General features: G+C 36.2%; 2 protein-coding genes across 3 annotated transcripts; one reads left to right on the plus strand and one right to left on the minus strand.

Moving 5' to 3' along the window:
* Positions 1-2404: 2404 nt before the first annotated feature.
* LOC114757353 (L-gulonolactone oxidase 3) lies at positions 2405-4991 on the plus strand. The gene is made up of 3 exons (XM_028946375.1): positions 2405-3141; positions 3440-3695; positions 4101-4991. The coding sequence occupies exons 1-3, from the start codon at positions 2485-2487 to the stop codon at positions 4910-4912; spliced, it is 1725 nt and encodes a 574-aa protein (XP_028802208.1). The 5' UTR covers positions 2405-2484; the 3' UTR covers positions 4913-4991.
* Positions 4992-6482: 1491 nt separating this feature from the next.
* Positions 6483-13125, minus strand: LOC114757358 (protein EMBRYONIC FLOWER 1-like). 2 transcript variants are annotated; one of them, XM_028946382.1, is made up of 7 exons: positions 12883-13125; positions 11705-11895; positions 10938-11353; positions 10753-10857; positions 9357-10660; positions 7090-8766; positions 6483-6993 (listed from the first exon to the last, which is right to left on the minus strand). In XM_028946382.1, exons 2-6 carry the CDS (start codon positions 11800-11802, stop codon positions 7114-7116), a joined length of 3576 nt encoding a protein of 1191 aa, XP_028802215.1. In that variant the 5' UTR covers positions 11803-11895; positions 12883-13125; the 3' UTR covers positions 6483-6993; positions 7090-7113. The 2 variants fall into 2 exon arrangements, with proteins under 2 accessions (XP_028802215.1, XP_028802214.1); XM_028946381.1 differs by having other exon boundaries at positions 6483-6986; positions 9345-10660.
* Between the last annotated feature and the right edge of the window lie 8348 nt (positions 13126-21473).

The following is a 21473-nucleotide window of genomic DNA, read 5'->3' on the forward strand; positions in this document are numbered from 1 at the left end:
TTTAGAGGCACAGAAATCACGTTTCATTTGAGGCGCCCCGCGGTCCCGAAATTATTGCCTTCTTCTGGATCGTCTTTGCATTGAAGACGAGGAAGCTGCACCGAACATATCCTGCCAGTTCCCACCATTGTTATTATTATTATTTTTTCCCCCCCTAAGCATGAATATTCTGGAAACAATCATATTCGAGACATTATCAGATCACAAAATGTAGATACTTTTCTTAATAGAAATTTAAACATTAATTCGTCATGTTATGAGAAACTAGTCATTTCTACTAGATCCAATCGTGTTAGTAATTGCCACCATTATTATTGAATTAGCTAATTTGTCGTAAAACTCAGGAGGGGTCGATCCAACAACTTTAACTCATCAGCTGATCCGATATACTACCTCCGGTCCTTAATATAAGACCCCGTTTGACTTTTAGTTTGGTCCTAATTATAAGACCCCAATCTATTTTGTCTCTCATATTTATGCATTTTTTCCCAAGATAGTCCTTCTAATAATGATAGTTCTAACCAACACACTTAATTAGCAAGGATATTTTAGGAATGACAACACTTATTTATTACAAATAACTAACTTAACTTATTTTCTTAATCTCCTCAAATTAGTCAACTGGGTCTTATAATTAGGACCGGAGGTAGTAATTTATAAATTTATATTCTGACGTGGAGCATCTCAGAATCACGTGCGTGGTGGGGTCCCTCACTTTAGGACCCTGCCCCCCATCTGGCTGTCTGTCTCGTACGTCTCAGATTTGACCCTCAACAACAAAATGCTCTTCCTCTTCAAAAACTTTCATATCGTTTTAATCCTACCTTAAATCGCTTTTAATCCTTACTTGTCATGCAATCTTCTCGTTTTATGGTTTCAAATATAAACCCACGAATACAAGAGATGAATTAAAAGTGTTCCCGGAGGCATATCTAAGCAATCTCGGCATTGCCCCCGACGTCGCAAAAACTGAGAAGGTAACAAGCTGCAGACGAGGAATCTTAGGTTCCGAGTGAATCAAACCCTGGCAAGTAAATAAAGAGGATGGGAATCTTGCAGCTCATGAGAGAAAAAGTTTGAAAGTATAATATAATACTGACGTTCATGGTCATTTAGCCCGTCAAAAACAATCAGTACTTTTCGGAATCTAACTGCAAAAATAGAATTGGCCATGTGAAGTAAAATTACATTCATCGCTTCTTTAATTGCTTCATTTTTGTCATTGTTTTTTATTGGCAAAATTTGTTATATAATATATACTCCTTCCCATGTCCTATTTATAAGTTTTTATTTGGTGTTTTTCTTACCATTTAATGTATTTTTTTAATTTGGTTTTTAATTATTTATTCTCTGTTTTTTGTCATAATCTCTCTTACCGCATTTTTCTATACATTCTCTTTTATCATTCTCATTAATGTATTTGACATGTTTATTGTTTTTAAGTAATTGTTTATTATTTGTGAATTAGTTATTTACAATTTATAATGAGGAACGAATTCTCTTTATGTGTGTTTATGTGTGTTTATGGCTAGTTGGCTGTATAATAGGATAAAATAACAGCCGTATGGAAATACATGACCCCAGCAGACAAGCAACATGGAATATTTATTTTGGATTCAGACGCGATCCACATATATTTAAATTTATTGACGGAGAATTGAAGTAATAAGTGAGTTCAACTAGCCAGAAACGTAAAAAGTGAAAAAAATCAGAATGCTATTACTATAGTAATTTAGCAATTAATAATCATGTTTTTTAAATTTCAAACTTGCTAGGAAAAAATAAATGAAACTCCTCCTTCAAATTATTTACAAGCAATTTATTACCCCTCTTTAACTATTTATTATAATAAATTAGCAATTAATACGTTTTAATACAATGTTATTGAATAGGTGAATATTCAATATGGATATAGGGGCCACCAGCCAGGGAGTTTTGATTTCTTTTTTAAATAAGAGGGCATTTATATCTTTTTGTTTGAATTTCAATCATTTTATTTTATGCTAGAGCATCTAAAAAGTATTATTGAAATTAAGTACGCCACTCAAGGTTTGAAAAAAAAAAAAAAGAGTACACTATTTTAATATTTTACGCATTTAAAGTCGTTCCATATTTTATATAGAAGAGACACCACTGTTCATGAATCATCATATATTTCATCGCAATCCCAAAAAAAAAAAAACAATATATTCTGTAGAAGATAAAGGCGGCACACCACACCAAGCCTTAATTTACAATATAAGGAACCTCATCACTGATCCATTTTTTGAAAGATAATTTCAAATCTATCCCTTCCTTCTCTAATGCCTTAAAGCATTGCCTTTGTATATATATAATGCAAATATATATATATATATATATATATGTTATGTTTGTGTCCACCCCGGTGCCCGCGCTCTAACACATGTAATTATATATGATGAGCCAAAGCAAAAGGCTTCATCCCCACCAAACCAAGTTCCAGTCCTGAATATCCTCTGCAAAATGCGAAACCATTTGTGCCTTTTCTCTCTCATCCTCACTCTCCTCTCTCTCTCTCATGCTCTCACTCCGTCTTCTCCTCTCCATTGCGACCAACATGGCTGTACTATTCTCAACTCCTATGGCGCCTGGCCTGATCGAGCTTCTTGCCACGCGCTTAACGTCACTTACCCCACCACCGAGCAAGAGCTTCGCCTCGCCGTCGCTTACGCCAATCGCAACAATCTTAAGGTGAAGGTCGTCACCAAATTCTCCCACACCATTCCCAAGTTGGCTTGCCCTTCCGCCGATAATACTCTTCTCATCAGCACCGAGAAGTATAGTTCGGGCATTGAAATTGATGCCGCTGATTTGGTTGTGACCGCGGATTCCGGGGTGCCGCTTCGTGATTTGATCGATAGAGTGGAGGAGAATGGGTTCAGCTTGGTGGCTGCGCCGTATTGGGAGGGTGTGACGGTGGCTGGGCTGATTACCACCGGCGCCCATGGCAGTTCGTGGTGGGGCAATGGAGGGGCTGTTCACGATCATGTTATCGGGATTAGCATCGTTGTTCCTGCTTCCAAATCTGAAGGCTACGCCAAGATTTTGACGCTGGAACGACACGATCCTCTCCTTAATGCTGCCAAATTATCACTGGGAATGCTGGGTGCCATCTCCAAGGTCAGTCCATCAATTTTTTCCCCAGTAGAATGGCACTGTATTTTTTTACCTTCCAACAGCTCGCAATGGTGTTATCGTTTTTCTCTATGTTCACGTGTTCAAGCACATGCAATTTTGGGTGGACACCCATATATTCATTTTTACCGTCAGTGATTGAAGTCTTTTGCATACTTAAGCATACTACAGATATGTGTGTGTGTGTGATATTCAACAAAGTGACCTGCGATGCGATCGATTATGATCTAGTTTAGTTTGTTGAATATCTTTTTTGCTTTTTTATATATATGATTAACAACAGGTGAAGCTATCAATAGAGCATAGGTTCAAGCGACGCATAACGTACAATTTTACTGATGATGCTAATATGGAAGATGGATACATGGAGCATGCAAATAAGTATGAATTTGCAGATATCACTTGGTATCCTTCGAAGCATACAGCTGTATACAGATATGATTCCAGGGTTCCCTTAAATGTCTCCGGTGATGGCGTATATGACTTTATTGGATTTCAACCCAATTCTATGTTGGTCTCCAAATCAATCAGAGGAATAGGTAACAATTAGTATCTTCTTCTCCTCTCCTTTTGATTCTTTATTTCTCTATATCAACAAGCAATTATATATAATGATAACTTAGTGCATGCTAGCTGTTGCAGCTTTGTCAGTTTTCAAAGTATATATTGGCGGATTCATTTATATAAAATTTTTCAAGTTATCTGACCTTATAATGCTTCATTGAAATTAAAATATGTCTACTAAATAAATTTATATTGAAGAATTTCATAATAAACGCTTAAAAAAGTTCACTTTTTTTTTGTTTTATATATATATATATTTACGGATAGAGATGCATATCTTGGATTTTACTGAATCGTCCCCTTTTATTTTATTGGTCATCCACAATCATTTAATGATTATGATATGTATGCATGTATAATTGAACGGGGATCAAATGCAGAGAAATTGCAGGAAAATGGGAGGGATGTGAATGGGAAATGCCTAACAGCAACAACTACAGTATCGTACAAGAAATTAGCGGGAAATGGGCTGAAGAACAATGGCCTAATCTTCACAGGCTATCCAGTTGTGGGATATCAAGGAAAAATGCAAACATCGGGTTCGTGCTTATATTCAACAAGATTTGACACTTCCTGTGCGTGGGATCCGAGAATCAAAGGGCTATTCTTTTACGAGAGCACTGCAATCTTCCCTGCTTCCACCTTCGGAGACTTCGTGCGTGATGTGAAAAAACTGAGAGACCTAAACCCACAGAACTTCTGTGGCCTGGACATCTACAATGGCTTCCTAATACGCTTTATTAAAGCCTCAAATGCGTATCTAGGCCAACCCCAAGACTCCGTGGTGATTGATTTCAACTATTATCGTTCGGAGGACCCTTCAACTCCAAGACTAAACCAGGATGTGTTGGAAGAGGTGGAGCAAATGGCGTTCTTCAAATATGGAGCTAAGCCACATTGGGCCAAGAATAGGAACGTAGCTTTCTTGGGTGTGCAGAACAAGTATCCCAAGTTTAAGGAGTTCATTGCAGCCAAGGAACAATTGGACCCTCAGAATATTTTCTCAAGTAAATGGTCAGATGATTTAGTGTATGGCAAACAAGGGGAAAAAGTTGATGGGTGCGCGTTGGAGGGACTTTGCATATGTACTGAAGACAGACACTGCAGTCCTCAAAAGGGGTATTTCTGCAGACAAGGCCTTGTCTACAAAGAAGCTAGAGTTTGTAGGCACTCCTCGGCCTCCATTGCTTGATGCTTTTGTACAACACACACAAGCATATTACTCTCTTTATTATCTATGCTCATAATATGAGAATATTATTCTTCCCCTTCGGCTTTTTTCCCAGTTAAAGATTACACATGGATCGTCCATGGATGCTTATCAAGCTAGTTGTCGATCGAGCGCGCTAGTAATTTAAGTGGGAATCAGTAATCTATTGGGAAATTTTTCTGAATTTTGTATAGGAAACATATAGAAGCATCATAATTATCCTAGCTAAACTGACTCTCATACAAAGACTTGTTCATTTATGCAGTGGGATAATTAAACAGTTTGTTATTTTTATCGAGGGAAAAAGAGAGAGAATGTTCCAGTCTCGCCTGGGTCACGTATGGATTATCTTTACGATTAATCCAGTCTGTTCTTTTTTTTCCCCCCAATAATTCTGAAAGTTTATTGTGGAAATCTGACTAGTCAAATTAAATACGAAGGTTGCTGGTTAAGTTTAACGGAAGCATTCTTTTTCTATTGCTGCATAACGATGCTATGAAAAGCTGAAGATGCAAGCAACAGCAACAGTGACGTCTGCGTACGGAAACGAAGGCGTGAAGTTTTATTTTAGGGTTTGGAGGCGAACCGTGAAAGTATCAGGTTATTTAATATGAAAATAAATTAAAAGAATAAAATACGTGGATTATATTGCCTTGTACTCTTACACATGAGTCATATTTGCGTGTGAGAATTCAGGTCAAATATATATATATTTGTGTGAGAATTAACTAACTTGAAGAGAATAAAACATGTAAATAATATATTTACCCACGATAACGAGGTGTTGTCCATGACTTCATGGCTCAAATGATGAAGCATGAAAGATCCAACAGGATGATAAATAATTACATATTGATTTGCTCACTTTCTAACACACACGCATGCACAACCCATCTTCCTCCAAAAGCAGCTCTGCTTCTACAAAGCGTTCCTGTGCAAATTCTGTTGGGTATATCCTGCCAAGAAGTTATGGGTGTGTATCAACGCATACAATTTGCGTTAATTGTTTTTTTTTAAATTTTTAGAATTGAATAAAAATTATAGTAAAAGTTTAAAGACAAAGTTGAGTCATCACCAGAGTATTTTGAGATAAATATCATTAATCATTAAATCAAAAGAAATTTGTTCTTTGGTGATGAGATAATTTTTTTCGATGGAGAGATAATTTTTAATCCCATGACAATCATATTCCCAATCAAATAAACAGGAGTTTTCCAAATTTTGAATTCTTTATTGTTACATTATGTAGAAACGAGTAGATGATGCGGAAAAAAGTTATTTTGCAGGGGAAAAAAAAAAAGGCCCGTCTCTCCTGATAAGTGATAATTGCCTCCAGAAGATAGCGAAAACGCAGCAAATTACAGCGTCTTTGTATCTCTGAAATGACATCAAACCTTTTTCGTTCTATATTTGATTTTATTTGTCAAAATTTAACTGAACCCCCGCCAGAAATTTTTATTGGTTAATCCTTTCTTTTAACCCAAAAAAGAAGCCAGTGTCCAAGTCACCGCCTCTTTGAAATATAATTACGAAGAAAACTCGTATTTCAAAGTTTCAACAAACTATATCTTTTTGACCAAATTCCGACAAACTATGCCTGTTACATTGGTTTTTGACACTTTACATGATAAGTTACAGCCACAGCACTATCGACATGAGCTTATTAGATTGACAGTTGACAAATTACTTCGTTCAATCTTCCGTCTAGTGGCTGATGGGGCCAGTCAGACAAAATGCACCACACCGAGCCTTAGAAAACGGAGGGGCTTATATCAAGGCCTCCCCACTAACTTATCACACCAACATTGAACGCCAGATATAAATTTATGAGAGAGCAAATCAAATGCTACTCACAGAATGTTAATTAAAGTACTTAGATATAAGGGTCTTCTGCTTGCTTTATATCAGATTAACATTCAGGCTTGGCAATCAGCCACACGCGCTGAGGTCGTGGGAATCTCACTTTCGAAATCGAATCCATGCTCCGACCCTGAGAGTCACTTTGATACTCCTCCTTAAATATTCCCATGCAGCATTTAAGGGGGTACAGCAGCTGCTGACATCTTTTGACAATAAACAGAAGGAGCAGGAGTCAAAGAAAAGCAGTACGAGTATATTTACATGAGACTTGAAAGCAAAATGAGATTCTGAGAACCTACCAGATGCTGGAATGTTAAAGGATTTCACCATTTTTCATGATCCTTTATTTTCGTTTCCTTCAAATTTCTCTGCTGTTTGCATCCCTCAAAAGTAACCAAGCTGGGCCTTTTCTTGGGATTACTAGGCTTCTCAAATTTCAGATCTTCCCCTCTGATCATATAGATATTCCCCATATCTGGCAGGGTGAAATCAGCTGGATTTCTATTTGTGCTGCAAGAGTTGGAGATATAACTGTCTTTTGAAGGCGCTAAAGTTACACAATTACCATGAACTTCCAATTTACGTTGCAGTGGAGTTTCTGTTTCTGTTTCGGTTTCAACATATGTCCAACTAAATTGCTTATTTCCTCTATTCTGCAAGACCGGGTTGGGGCTCTTAATCTTCGACTTTCCAGACTTTGGGGATGTTTGATTATTGAAGCTTCCAGCTCTAATAAATTTCTTTTTATGCTGGATTGATGAAGATGCACCTAAGGTTGGTGAACTAAGAAAACCACCATGTGATTTATTTGACAAGTAATTCTTGCTGTAATAATCAGATGATGGCTGTTTCAGAGAACTGAGCGCTTTATCAATCTCCAATTTACTATTACAATCACCATGATAAGAGGGTCTATTGAACATTTGAGCACTGACACAATCATTGATGGGTTTAATTGACTTCATACCTGCATCCATAAGGCTGAGTAAATGCATGGCTGGTATTATCTCGTTAGAATACAAATCCAGAGATGCCCTCATATTTTGCTGAGGCTCTATTCCATTATGTTTGCATGGAAATGGGTATTCTGCATTCATCCTATTGAGGGTTCCAGATTCTTCATTCCTGTTAAGCTTTTCAAGGCAAGTAGCATTTAAATTCAAGCAATTGAGATCAACATCATCCCTGTCCATCTTCTGCTTATGAAGCGCATTGGTTTGGAGTGAAGTCATATCTATAGTAGCACAAGTAGATTGAGAAACAACCCTTTTGGGTATGTCATATCCCAGGGACAAATGATCTGGGGTGATGGGCGCCCAAACATGGGAAGCTTTGTCATCTGGATGTAAAATAGTCTCGTGTAAGCTACATCCTCCCTGGACCTGCAAAACGGGATCAGTGGATCCACGCGCTGCATTACTCCCATTCATCTTGCAATTTTGAGCACTGCTACAAAGGCTGGATCCCATGGTTGGAAAATGAAATCCATTTGGTAGCCTCTTTTGGGAATTGGAAACCTCAAAAGGAAAGGAGGACTGAGTTTGACAAAGACTATTCCTATTCAAATGGTTTCCATCATCAATTGGAGAAAAGTAGTGAACAGACTTTCTTTTGCCCGGCCTAACATTCTCTCCCCGCAAGGACATGCCATTTTCCCCATGTCTTCCATGAGGTTTTACTTTCAGACCCTCATGTAACAAGGATAATCCTCCTTTTCCATGGATGCCAGAGCCAACTGTCATCTGTGCTTTCCTTTCATCAGCACATCTTGTCAGCTGAAAGCTTCCATTTTCTGCTTCAGAAAGACGCCTCTCATGTTGATTCTTTGCCATCAGCTCTACAATTTCTATGGGTATATCATCTAATGTCCCCCCCTCAGACACTTGATCAGCTGTTTGATCGCCATTGGTTTTCTTGAAACTTGCATGTTCCATAGCCTCAACTGGTTTTTGTGTGTTCTCTGAACCAGTAATTTCCTGCAAACAGAAAGTTATTTCCTCAGAAGCATTTCAGTACCATATATGCTTGATTATGAAGCCAATAAGAATACATTCATCCAATTAATACATCAGAGGTAAAAATTTCTTTTTCACAGTAGTATTTCACCACCAACACAAACTAAAAAGACCATTTCACAAGAAACCCAACTGGCCACTGCCAAGACATGCAGCGGCTATTGATAAGGAACTAAAAAAAATATTGTGGAGAACTACAAGAATAAGGTAAGCAACTATCATGAATGAGTACTGGAGAGATCATAAGATCAATTTGATTTTTCTTGTTAAATCCAATTTCTAATTCAAAAGTCAAAAAAATTCACAATGGAAAAGGATGAAGAAATTATACCTGAACAAAACTTATTAACATACTAAGATACTGTTCATGTTCCGCAAAAAATAAATATATAAATAATTGAAGTTAAAATGGGAAATGAAAAACTAACAACAAATACTATTTGCTTGTCCTGGAAATGATTCCCATCTTCAGCCTGAGAGGCATACTTATGCCTTTCATTAGGAAAAAGCATTCTAAGGGGCTTTTTATTTCTATTTACTTCACAACTCACCCCTTTGTCAGAAATAGCATCTTTTATCTGCTTGTAAGGAATGCTTGACTCTCCAACAACATCAGTTTCTCTGCCTTTCTTTACAAGATTGTGTACTTTTGATGTGCCCTCTTGCGAAGACACTGAGAAGGGTAGTTGATTATCAATTTGACTGAAGCATTTTTTGTTGCAAGCCTGAGGTGCCAAATAACTATTTTGAGAGAGATGAAGTCCCTCTTTTACTCCACTTTCATTACATATGGAGCCTTGTGCTGATGCAATTGGAATAACTACAGGCATGTTTGACATTAATTTTGCTCCTGTAACAGCAACAGAATCTTCTACAAGCTTATCATTTTCCCAAGAAGATAAGGAACCCAGATCCCCATCAACTTGCAGCATCTTCCCTCTTTGTTTGGACAAATTGCATTTATTTCCTAATTTTAGAGCATGCAAATGAAAGTTATCCATTCCTTTTTCTGAAAATGCAAAAGATGACGAGAGAGAGGGAGTTTTAGATGCACATGCCTTACTCACAACATGCATATTCTCCTCATTTTGGTATGGATAAGATCTCAAATGTTTGTCAACAACTTGGATCTTCTTCTTTTTCTTCTTACCCATGGTAAGGCCTCTATCAATTTCAGGTTTACTCCAGTAGCTCTTCATATTTTCTTGTAAACCTATTGAGGAATGCACATCTTTAAATCGATTATCCAGGATAGTGTCATTTACTTCTGCATGTCCCTCCAAGTTTTGACCTTCATTATGAACCCTATGTGAGGAAATTTCAGCAGGTTTCAGCTCTTCATCCAGAAAAAACTTCTTTACACTCTTATCCATATTTGTCAAGCTGCCCTCAACAGATGGTGGCAGTGTCTGTAAAGTTGCAGATGCCTCGGAAGTACCATCAGATGAGAATCCTTGTATAGTAAACTTTTCAGTCTTTTTCTCAACATTTTCACCCAATAAGTCAGTTAGCAGGCGCACCTTTCGAGGCTTCCTACGTGGCAAACTAGGTGACTTTTCTAGATGATGATCCTGAAAGTCATTTTCAACGAAATTTTCTGTAATTCTTGGTAAAGCTTTTTGACTAGCAACTGACTCATTAGGAGAATGCTCAGTTGTGTCATAAGTAGTATGATCTGCCACAGCAACTATCTCGCCAGCCTCCAAAATTGAACAAGTTTTTTTTAGTTCTTTCTGGCATTGGTCATGAGCAGAAATAAGTGTTCCTCCGTTACAAAACTCAGAAGAATTTTGGTCTGCACATTTGAGATTGCTTGTAGTAAACTTAACATCAGAAACTTCATTACCTTCAAAGCCTATCTCAAAAAAAAAAAAAAAAAAAGATATTTGAGCTGCGGGTTTGAAATCAGTATAGCATTACTATGCGTGCTATATAATTGAAATTTACCTTTATCATTTGTAGGTGCTTCCAGTCTGAGCCATGGACAAACTTCAGGTGGCGGAACACTAGTTAGTTGATGATTAAGCTTACCCTCCATGCCAGTCTCATGATCTGAAGAAAACATGGAAAATCAAACCCACATTGTAAAAGATTGACCATAATACTCATACAAAACTGAGCCTTCAACTTACCTATCATTCCGTTTTTTGCAACTTCAAGTTTCTTTTCTTTCTCCTTATTAGCCAGTAAGCAATCGTTTCCACAGCTCAAATTAGTAGAACTATTAAGATCAATTCCTCTATTTTCAACAGTGTCAGGTGTTGAAGCTAGCCGCAGCTGAATATCAGACGTGACAGCTGCATTACTAAGGCAATTGCTAGCAGATTTGCATCCAGTACAGCAAGAATGAAATTCTCCTTGGTTATCTTCGTCACTGCCTTCAGCAGCAATTTCTTGCTGACAAGTTTGACAGCACCACCGTCTGAATTTGGGCACATCTAATGGCGGAAGCAAACATGGTTGACCCTCAGACTCACCATGGTTGCCTTGTAATGGAAATGGCCAACACAGTTTCCAGTCCTTTTCACGAATTTCAGCCACATATCCGCTGCATTAACAGTAAAAATAGGACACATGAGGAATGAGCTTTTGAAAAACAACCGAGAGATATTTGTTATTCCACAGAAGAATAATTATTCAGTTTTTTCGCAAAAGAATATGATTAACCAACAACATAAACGGATATAGTAATCCTTCAAAAATATTCATTTGATCGTAGTCCTTATAAATGCCACTAAGTTAATTAATTGACTTTCAACTGTGCAGATGTGGAATCTGTTGATCTCAATATTTTATGAATGTTATGAATGAAGGCATAGAAACAATAAATAAGTAGTTAAAATAAATATTAATCAGAAATCACGCAAACTTATTTAAGGTTGGTAGCTTCAAGGCTTACCGTATTGAGAAACGATGATCACATTTTCCTGCATCACTCTTTTCAATAGAATTGGCAAGATCTATGGAGATGGAGTCAATCTGGATAAGTGATCCCATGATTTCGATGACAGTGTTTTAAAACATCCTTTGAATGAACGGTTCTCCACATTTATGCATACTCATCTCCCAATTAAATACAAGCAGCCAAAGCTAGAATAGCATGAATAGAATTTACATTATTCGACAGTATTAGAACACCAAAGTTATTATATAATAGAAACAAGTAAAGGTTCTATGCACTGAGTCAAGATACACTAGTTGAATGACGATCACCACCATATTGTGACAGATTTTTGTGCATGTAAGCAAGGAAAACACCTTAACACATACGAAGATATATTAAGCAAACTTCCCAGCAAACTGCTAGCATTTATGCAACTTCTAATAAATCAAAAGTAAAGACATGTTAAAGAAGACGACTATTAGAACCAAAGTGGAATAAATGACGTGAAACCTTCATAAGTAGCAATTAGACACATAAAATAACAACCTTAAGCAGTATGAAAGTACATAAGCCCTAGTTTTCCATCAATAAATCCAACAATACATAAGCTCAAATTTAGCATTTCCGTTGTTTAAAATCATATAATGGACATAACAAAGGCAGCACAACAATCTAAGCTCATAAAAGGAAGAACACGTGCTTGAAACAAGACTCGGTACATGCTAGGGTTTTTAAATTCCATGAGGGAAACTAGTCCTATTATGGTGTAAATATCTCAGGATAAGAATTGACTCCCGAAATCCAGCGGGCGCGCGCATTTATTAAGTCAAAACCGGGTCAGAAAACGATGCGTTAGAAAAACTCAAGTTTTACGGTACATCGGCCTAGACGTATTATTCAACTCTTATTGACTCGCAAGCTCAGTTAAATTTAAAGTGAATAGCCCAAACAGCAAGGAAAATGAAAGAAAAGTGTGAAACGGCGCCAATATGGCAAAACGCAGATTAAAAAGAAAAAAGAAACAAAGCATAAACTGAACTGGGCATACCATAAACAGTACAGTAGTCACTAAAATATCCCAGACCAAAAAAAAAAAAACTAAAAAACCGCCGGAGCTAGTCCCGATTAACACGGAATCAAAAGCCAACTCCAAAACCAGAGCAATAAAAGGCAATATGAAGACGAGAGCGTACCTAAACTATCCTGAGGACCAACCCAGACGATCCGACCAGGCTAGACACCGATTCTTAACGGCTCTTCGAAGCAATGGTAGTGAAAGATAGAGCATTTGACGGATAAGAGATAGGGGGTAGCTCAGCCACGGGATTCCCAGCTCACTGACTACAATTTGAGTGCGAAAGACACAGAAACCCTAGAGAGAGGGGGGCTTTCGATCCTTTCGAGAGGAGAGAGAGTGGAGAGAGAGAAAATTTTTATCCTCGTCTTTGGAAGAAGGTGGTGCCGTTGGGTGTTGTATTTTAAAAGCGCCATATCATTTCACATTTGTATGTGATCCATAAGCTTAGAAATTGTAAATCTAGAGAAAGAGTGCGAGGACAGAGAAACTCATAGCCAATGAACATCTGCCAAGTGGCGGAGATGTGCGGTTCTTATCACTAACTATTTATAATTGCGTGCGTGCGGTTGTAGATCGCAAGGAAACCCTAGACGGAAGGGCGAAAAAAAGGGAGGGGTAAAAAAAAAAAAAAAAGCGGGAGCAGTCTCGCGCGTTGAGTACACGCACTTCATTTTCGTGTAGGTTTTAAAAATATGTGCCTGTCGTATCAACGACGGCTAAAGGTGCTCATGCTCTTGGCACATATAATGGTTGTGATTGGTGCGTGTTTGTTACGACCTGTGAAGGAGAGTGGGCGTAGGTGGAGAGGTGTTTGAAAACCCTAGGTCTTTTTCTGAAAGAGAAATTAAAACGGATGGTAAAGGATACGTAACCCTAGCATATTATTATTGCAGCTGATATAACACATAAGCATCTCTATCCAGAATCTTTTATGGGATCTGAAACGAATGAAAGTGAAGATAAGGTCTTTTTTCAATCACATAAATGAACGACATTCAATTTAATGGTTCTATCAGCTGATCATAACTTTTCAAAATATATGAACTTTTTCAAATCTTGCATTTACATTATTACTACTCCGATTAAATTAAGCTTGGCACGTACTATCTATACTATGAATTTAGATTTAGACAGACACGTTTGAGGAGCGTTACAAAAAACATGTCAAATAAGTTTGTTGTGAATCACGCTGTCTTGTCGATTGCGTTTTGAATATTATATGAATGAACTGCGTTCATTTTAAACAGATAAAACATGGTTGGAGATCGAACACTCCCGATAATTGATGTGCCGCGTACTATTGTATGTATTTGGGCTATATATCACAACGGTTATAAATTTGCCTTTTTGGTTATAATCAACTGTCACTGTAAAATCAGTTTCCCATTATTTGGATGTGTAATTTTTTAATTTGAAATTTTTGATCTTATAATTTGATACTAATTAAATTTGTTTAGAATTCAACGTCGTGGGGTCGTTTTTCCAGTCAATTTAATGTCAAATTTAGTATCTTATAGAGTTGAAATCTCTGTGTTTGTGTGCGTGTGTAGTGATCGATGTTGGATATCCCTCCAAATTTCCAATTCCAACAATGCAATAGTTAAAACTAGAACAGATGGGTTGCTTACATATATATATTTACACACACACATGTGCTTGTCACCAACTTTTATGTCCTCTTAAGGATTTATAAAGAATTGCAAAATGCATTTTTGTCCCGGATTCATACGAAACGAAACTCTCAAACTTTTGAGCTAACTAGTTTTAATTGATTTGAAGTTCTGAACTGACATGAAAAATGTTTTTAATATTGTGGTTTTATATATGATATGATGCCATATGCTTTAAGTGGTACTTTTTACTGGGCAGCTGCTTTTTGACTTGGATGATACAAAGGAGTAGTTCATGAAGGACCTATATATATATATATATATATATATATAGGATCATAATTAAGAAAACAACTCCTTTACAATTATATGTATGCATATGTAGGTATGGAAGCTTATGGTAAGGATAGGCTGCCCTTGTTATGTTGGGAGAGGGGGCCCTTTTGGTCATGATGCATATATACGGATAATACTATAAAGGCGATGATAAAGAAATATAGTGCATAGTCCCCCCATGCCCCATCCATGTGGTCATTTTGTAGTAACCAATAAAGCCTGTACATAATTTTACGCCTGCCCAACATGTATATTTACCCTTAATTCTCACATAATATCTCAAATTATTGGCGGCCATGATGTATAACTAGGCTGATTTAATTAACCCAAACTTTTCGTTCGTTCTTTCCTATAATTAATTTGGGCGAATCTAATGCTTTTCCTCGACCAAACTCAAACCTTGGTGCATATATATGTATGCCTTTGGGGTTGGTCAGATTATCATTATGCCCACCGCACGCGCCGGTGTTGAAGCTAAAAACTAATCTAACGAGTACAAAAATAAAGCACAAAAGGAGGTTCGTTATAATACGAGAAAACAATCCTTGGAGTGGCTTTTCTTTTTTTCCTAACTCGACATAATTTAGTAGCGGACTTGGACTTTCATGGGCTTTGTCATAAAATAATCGGTGGCTCCGTATGGAAGGTTCTTGAGAATTTCGACAAGACCATAATTATATCCGACGAAGTGTTTGAAAAGATCCACCTTTTTTACTCTTTTCAGCGGACTTGATGCAAATTATTTGTCCACTTATGTTTGCTTTTCTGTTCAATTTGTTATCGCGTAGACAATAAACTTAACTATACACACTTTGTTCTTTTCTTTCTTGGTTTTTTTTCACATAACCGATTAGTTTATTATTAGATCTATTGAGTATCTATAGAGAACCCAGCCATCGGCGATTATTCCTTTAACTCAGCTTCACAAAACAAAAAGTTCAGACATAACTAGTCCTATTTCCTACTTGTTAATCAAACATAGAATCGGCTAATAACTCATAAATTAATTAAGCCAAAAGTTTCACCATTTACGGGATGTCCAGAGAATTTTGTTCTGGCTCATCTGCGGAAAAGTTGTGTGGCTAGCTTACCGAAACAGTAGAAAAGGAACAAAAGCATTTTCATAAACTGGGACAAATCCGAACCCTTATTTAGCTACCTTCCATATATATGCAGAAAAAGCCCGTGTAGGATAGCCTCTGGTAAAACAAACAAATTAAGCTCAAGCTTCGTAAAAGTAATATTCCTCAGGCCTCATCACAATCACATATAAGATCCATCCAGTTATTTCCCTCTATCGATCGTTTGAATTATACCAGTTAATTAAAGATTTCTTCATACAGCGAATCTAGTATGAGATTTGGGGCTTTAACTATCAATTGATTCAGGGTTATGGCCTATGGGAACTTCAATTACCTGTTCGGCTGATGAAAATGGAAAGAAACGAAGACCCCATGAAGATGAAGATCATCATATATAATATTCAATCTGGTTTTTCAGGTTCCCATTGCCTGTCGCGTCGTTTTCGTGCCCCCGATGATAATTCACAGTCCAGAAATAAACCTCTCGCATCAGACTTCATATAATTTCATTTTTTTCCCGGGACGTTAAAACACACACACACACACACACATATTGATCGCTCGATATCACTCCACGAATATGTGGTTCCTCTTTTGAACAACAACTTGTACTGTCCTCGTCCTTTGATTTTAACTGGGAATAAAGTGACTGGGTCGTCTGAGTTATATCCCGTGGATGAACAGTAGATGGGTAAAGGAACGAAGATTTTGATGTAACTTGCGACAACGAAAATAATGGAAGCCGAACTGCTTCGGCGGGGTAGGCAGGGCTGCTGGGTAGGAAATCACTGCAATTATATATTTGCAAAAGCCAGCATATATGCGTAACTTTAGGCTTTGAAAAGACAGGGATAATGTCCAGGCCCATATTTAATTTTTGTCAATTAATTAAACTTAATAATCACGGAAACTGGTGGGGGGGGGGGGGAACCAGTAATTAAAACAAGAAAACCAGTGATTAAAAAGATAATTAAGATGCAAGGAGATGATTTAATACTGTGGTGGTGTTAATGATACCTGAGCTCTCTGCTTCGTCTTCTTCTGAGCAAAATGACGGTGGAAACGAGGGATATGAGTGAGCTGAGCTTATACTTTTTACGTGTCGCTGGGTTGAAGGCTTGAAGGATCATTTTCATGCAATAACCCAGTCATGTCAAATTCAAGCGACAAAGATATTCGACTGCGGGATATTTTTCATTTTTTAACCTTTTGTTTCAGAGAGAGAGGGGAAGAGATGTCTGGTGAATTGGATCGAATGTGCTTAGTTTGTAGTGACAAGCCTTTGCAAATTGTGGCCTATTATTTTAGTTTGTTTGTCATATTCGGATAGTTTTTAACCTGGGACATAAAACTGGAGAGACAAATTAAAATACTCCCCAGATACATAAATCCCAATTCAAGATTACCGAGGGTGATTCAGTCACCGCAAAGAAGTTTTTAGGGATTATAATATAATAGTTCATGATTAAATTTTGTAACAGAAATCATCTAAATGTTAAACATCTTTAATTTGAAGTATTAAAGAAATGAAAGCAACATCAGTTTGAAAAATAGACAGTAATAACTAAAGTAGCCACAACTGGTTTTACATAATTTTTTTTGTTTTGTGGAATAGCAATCACAATTTTAACTTATCAAGCAGCAGCAGCAACAATAATATATATAGCAGCTAAAGCAATACGAGTCCATAGTTTCACTGGGAACAATTAGATTACTTTATAAAAAAAAAACTTAGTAATTACGTAATATTTGCTAAAAACTTTATAAGAATTAACTCATTTCAATAAATTATTTTGAGATCTTTTTTGGAGTGAACTGAAATTCTTATATTTAGGTGGTTACTGTACCTCTTTTTCCTTGGTTCTATACCACAATATGCCTTTCTCGGCCTCTTGGCTAAGATCAATCGTAGTTTTTGTCCTCGTCAGTTTATTAAACAATAGCTCCCCGCAAGGGAATAATATTCCCGACTGTCACTAAGTGAAGGACAATAAGAAACTCAACTTCCTCTGGTTTACCATCATTAACTCTGGTTTCTGGCCACGAACCTGACTGAGATACGTGGCCTGCCCAATATATGTATCTATTAAAAGCCGCAATCATAATTATCCTTAGTCACATCAAGTTTTGTGCATGGCTTGTCTGTTTGTGCTGGGTGAATCCTCGGCTGTGCTGCAAATTACCCTTTCACCCTGTCTTTATCATTTTTTAAGTATTTTACCAGCTTAATTAAATACGGTGAACCTTTTACTGGCATGTTGCAAAACTCATATCTTCTAACGCAAGACATGCTCAAAGTTTAAAAGAACACTAATTTAGTTTGCAAATAAATAAAAAATCGTAGTCTAGCGGGGACGAGAAAAAAGTGGGGTAAGGCAAATAAATGGGATTTGTTTTTGGTGCTTTATATTCCTTTTAATTTTGTTTCTAGAGGCTGGAAAACTACTGCATGATGTGGAAGAGGAAGTGGTCCCTTAAACGACAATCACATACGTGGTTGTTTCTTCATTTATGTCAAAGCCACGTTCCCTACTGCAACAAATGCGTTTCGACGCGTTTCATTTACGATAGTGATCCGCCACCTTAATTCTGATTTATTAGTTAAAATCACCTCTACATAATACAAAATCTCTTTTGTGTACTTACCAATCGCCTGTCATTCTGTCAATGCTAACAAGCTTCTTCTATCAATAATGAAATTTGAACTTATGATTTTATAGGTTATGAGCTGACTCTTTATTAATGGGATCAATTCTTATTTGCAACTAGATTCTTTTTTTAATTATCTAAATGGTACTCCCTCCGTTCCTTATTATAAGAGACAAATAACCGAAGTACGTTGATCAAAAAAACAGTTAAAGTTAGTTAAGAACAATTAATGTATAAAAAGTATAATTTTTTTTCCAAAAATGCCCTCATTAATAAGGAGAGAGAGCATGAGAGAGAACAATTAAATTATTAAAAGAAAGAGAAGTGGAAGGGAGAGAGAGTGTGAGTTGGAGATAATAAATATGGGTAAAATAGTAAATCAACACAAAAAAGTAGAGACAACTTGTAAGTGTCTCTTATATATAGGAACATGACATAAGCATCAAGTGTCTCTTATAATAAGGAACGGAGGGAGTATTGGTCAAGGGGAAAAAGCAAAATTTTATAATAAAACAAAGGGAGGAGAATAAATCGTATTAATTCATAACACTTTAGGTCAAAATATCGAACGAAAGGGATAAATCAGATTAATTTCCCAAGCAACAGCTAACGAAAACGTAGTTCTTCACTCCTCCCGCCATTTGATCTGCTGATTACGGTCAAGAATAGGCAAAAATCAAAATCACGCTATATATATAAATTAATGGCTATTTTTAATTAAGAATGGTATAGAGTACAGATAAAGCGAGAAGATAATTACTGAAGCGCGACGAAGTGAAACAGCAATCAAGAGGTGGGCGCCTTGTTTGATTAATTAATTATGATGTTATTCCGTATTCGTTTTATTTGTATCGTTAATTAATGTTGTCCATAACAAGTACGTATGTGCAATTATTTTGTCGATTTACGGATAATGTGATTGTTCAATTTATTTTGTACTCCTCTTATCTTAAATACTACTATAAGACTAATTTTATAGTGTAATTTGTACTATAAAATAAGTTTTATATTTAAATATCATATTTTGCTACGTTCTTCATTGATGCAAGAGCCAAAGTATCTGTGGTTGAAAGTTGTTTTTGATACAAATGGCATGATAAACAATGCTAATTAGCACTATGCCCAGACCACCAACGATGTGCTTGCTTAATTAGTTGTTGCTCCTTGGCACCTGTGACACCGGAGTTAGCTGTTGAAGTCAGGGCCAAGACACTACAAAATGAATTTTATATCTAGGATTAGAGCATATTTTATACTATATGCTGATGGAATGTATTGATATTATATATTGGTAGTTTGGCACTAATATCGATTTATATCTAACTAGCAGCCTCGTATTTACAGTTTTAGTGTTGTAGCATGTATAAGCATTTGTGATTTGTTGTCACGGGCGAGCTGAACCCAAGTGTCCGCATCCGCTCACATTTATGCTATTGAAAATAAGCTTGTACTTTATTTGAGAATAAAATATAAAGAAAATGATTTTAGTTAATTCTACTTGGCTCAAAATCTCCAGTACTATAATCATTGTTAGAATTGTCCATTCGGTTTTGAGACGACTTGACACGAGATTTAGCCTGAAATTGCTTCTGGCCACACGATATGATTTTTTTTTTTTTTAGTACACGATATGGTTCTTTTCTAGCCCAGCAAAAGACCCGAGTCTGAATTGATTAGATAGTTTATGCATTCGTTAAGTTTTATTAGAATAATTTTAATTTTAATTAGTTTAAATCGGCTGAAACGTGTTCACGTGTGCCAGGCAATAGTTAATATGTACCTTAACTATTTTTCAAAATGATACTATTATGTTTCTTTAAATAAGAGTCTGTACGAAGGGAAAATAGGAGCGATGAGGATGATTGTATCATTAATTAGCTGATTGTTTAAAAAAAAGGTTCATGTTAAAAATAAATCAAGTTTATAAAAAGTCTTTGTAATGGTTTATAAGCAACTTTCCAACTGTACTTACAAAATACGAGATAAATATATGAAAAAATTGTTTTTAACTCACATAAAATATGCTTATAAGTAATTTTAATCATGATTATAAACGGAGTCAAAGTAATATTGACTCGGATTTTCTGTGTCAGGATTATTTTTAATAAAAAAAACCACTATATGCAAAATGATAAGCATATCCCAGTAACCGTAAGTAAAGAGCAGCACATACTGGACACGAAAAAATACTACCCCTGTCTTAACTATAAGATCTTATTCATAAACCACAAATAAAATCTTATAATTAGGATCGGAGATAATATAAAAAAATGGGACAGAACATAATAACTTCAAACACAGATATTATAACTACTACGATCTAACAACCAAATTAAAACCAACCGACAAACGAAAAGAATGAAACAACCAACTTTTAGTAGCAGGTTGATGTTTTGATATTAGTATTATCTGATTTCTCGACATAGTAGTGAACACAACTAACTAGAAGATTCATTTTTGTGTATATTTTGCCTGAACACATAAATGATTAAATTTAATTGTGCATAGTGTAAATGTTCATTTAGTCAGTGAGGCCCCATTTTTTCCCCCCACAATAGTAAAATGGTTATGAGCTAATACATACACGCATGTATATAATGAAACAATGTAAAATATAAAATTCACAATAAACTTTAATATTTATAAGTTCAATAGTGTCGCTGTCAATTATTTAATAGTCTATACATAATAAGTTAAGAAAGCCAAAGGTATTATATATGTGCGCGAGATGCGTTTGATTTTAGAATAAAAAGAGGGGGGAAAGGATTTTCTTTCCCTTTTTGGGGGACGAAGCAGTTTCATTGTTAAAGAGCGCTCTTGATAATTGAGGGCCGCTGCTTACATAATAAAGAGCACTGTAGCACTCACTCCAGTCATATATAGTTGATTATATTTCTTTATTTTCTTATCAGAGTAATTTTGTATATTTTTTTACACTGTGACTCTTGTACTTATACTGCTCCTTTTAAATGGGATTTTCTATTTATTTAAAAATGTAATTTTGAAATAATCATTAATTATTTATTTTT

Source organism: Neltuma alba, unplaced genomic scaffold (genome assembly GCF_004799145.2).
Source record: "Neltuma alba isolate B1F8T4 unplaced genomic scaffold, ASM479914v2 tig00010592_pilon, whole genome shotgun sequence".
In the NCBI taxonomy this organism is placed as follows: Eukaryota; Viridiplantae; Streptophyta; class Magnoliopsida; order Fabales; family Fabaceae; genus Neltuma; species Neltuma alba.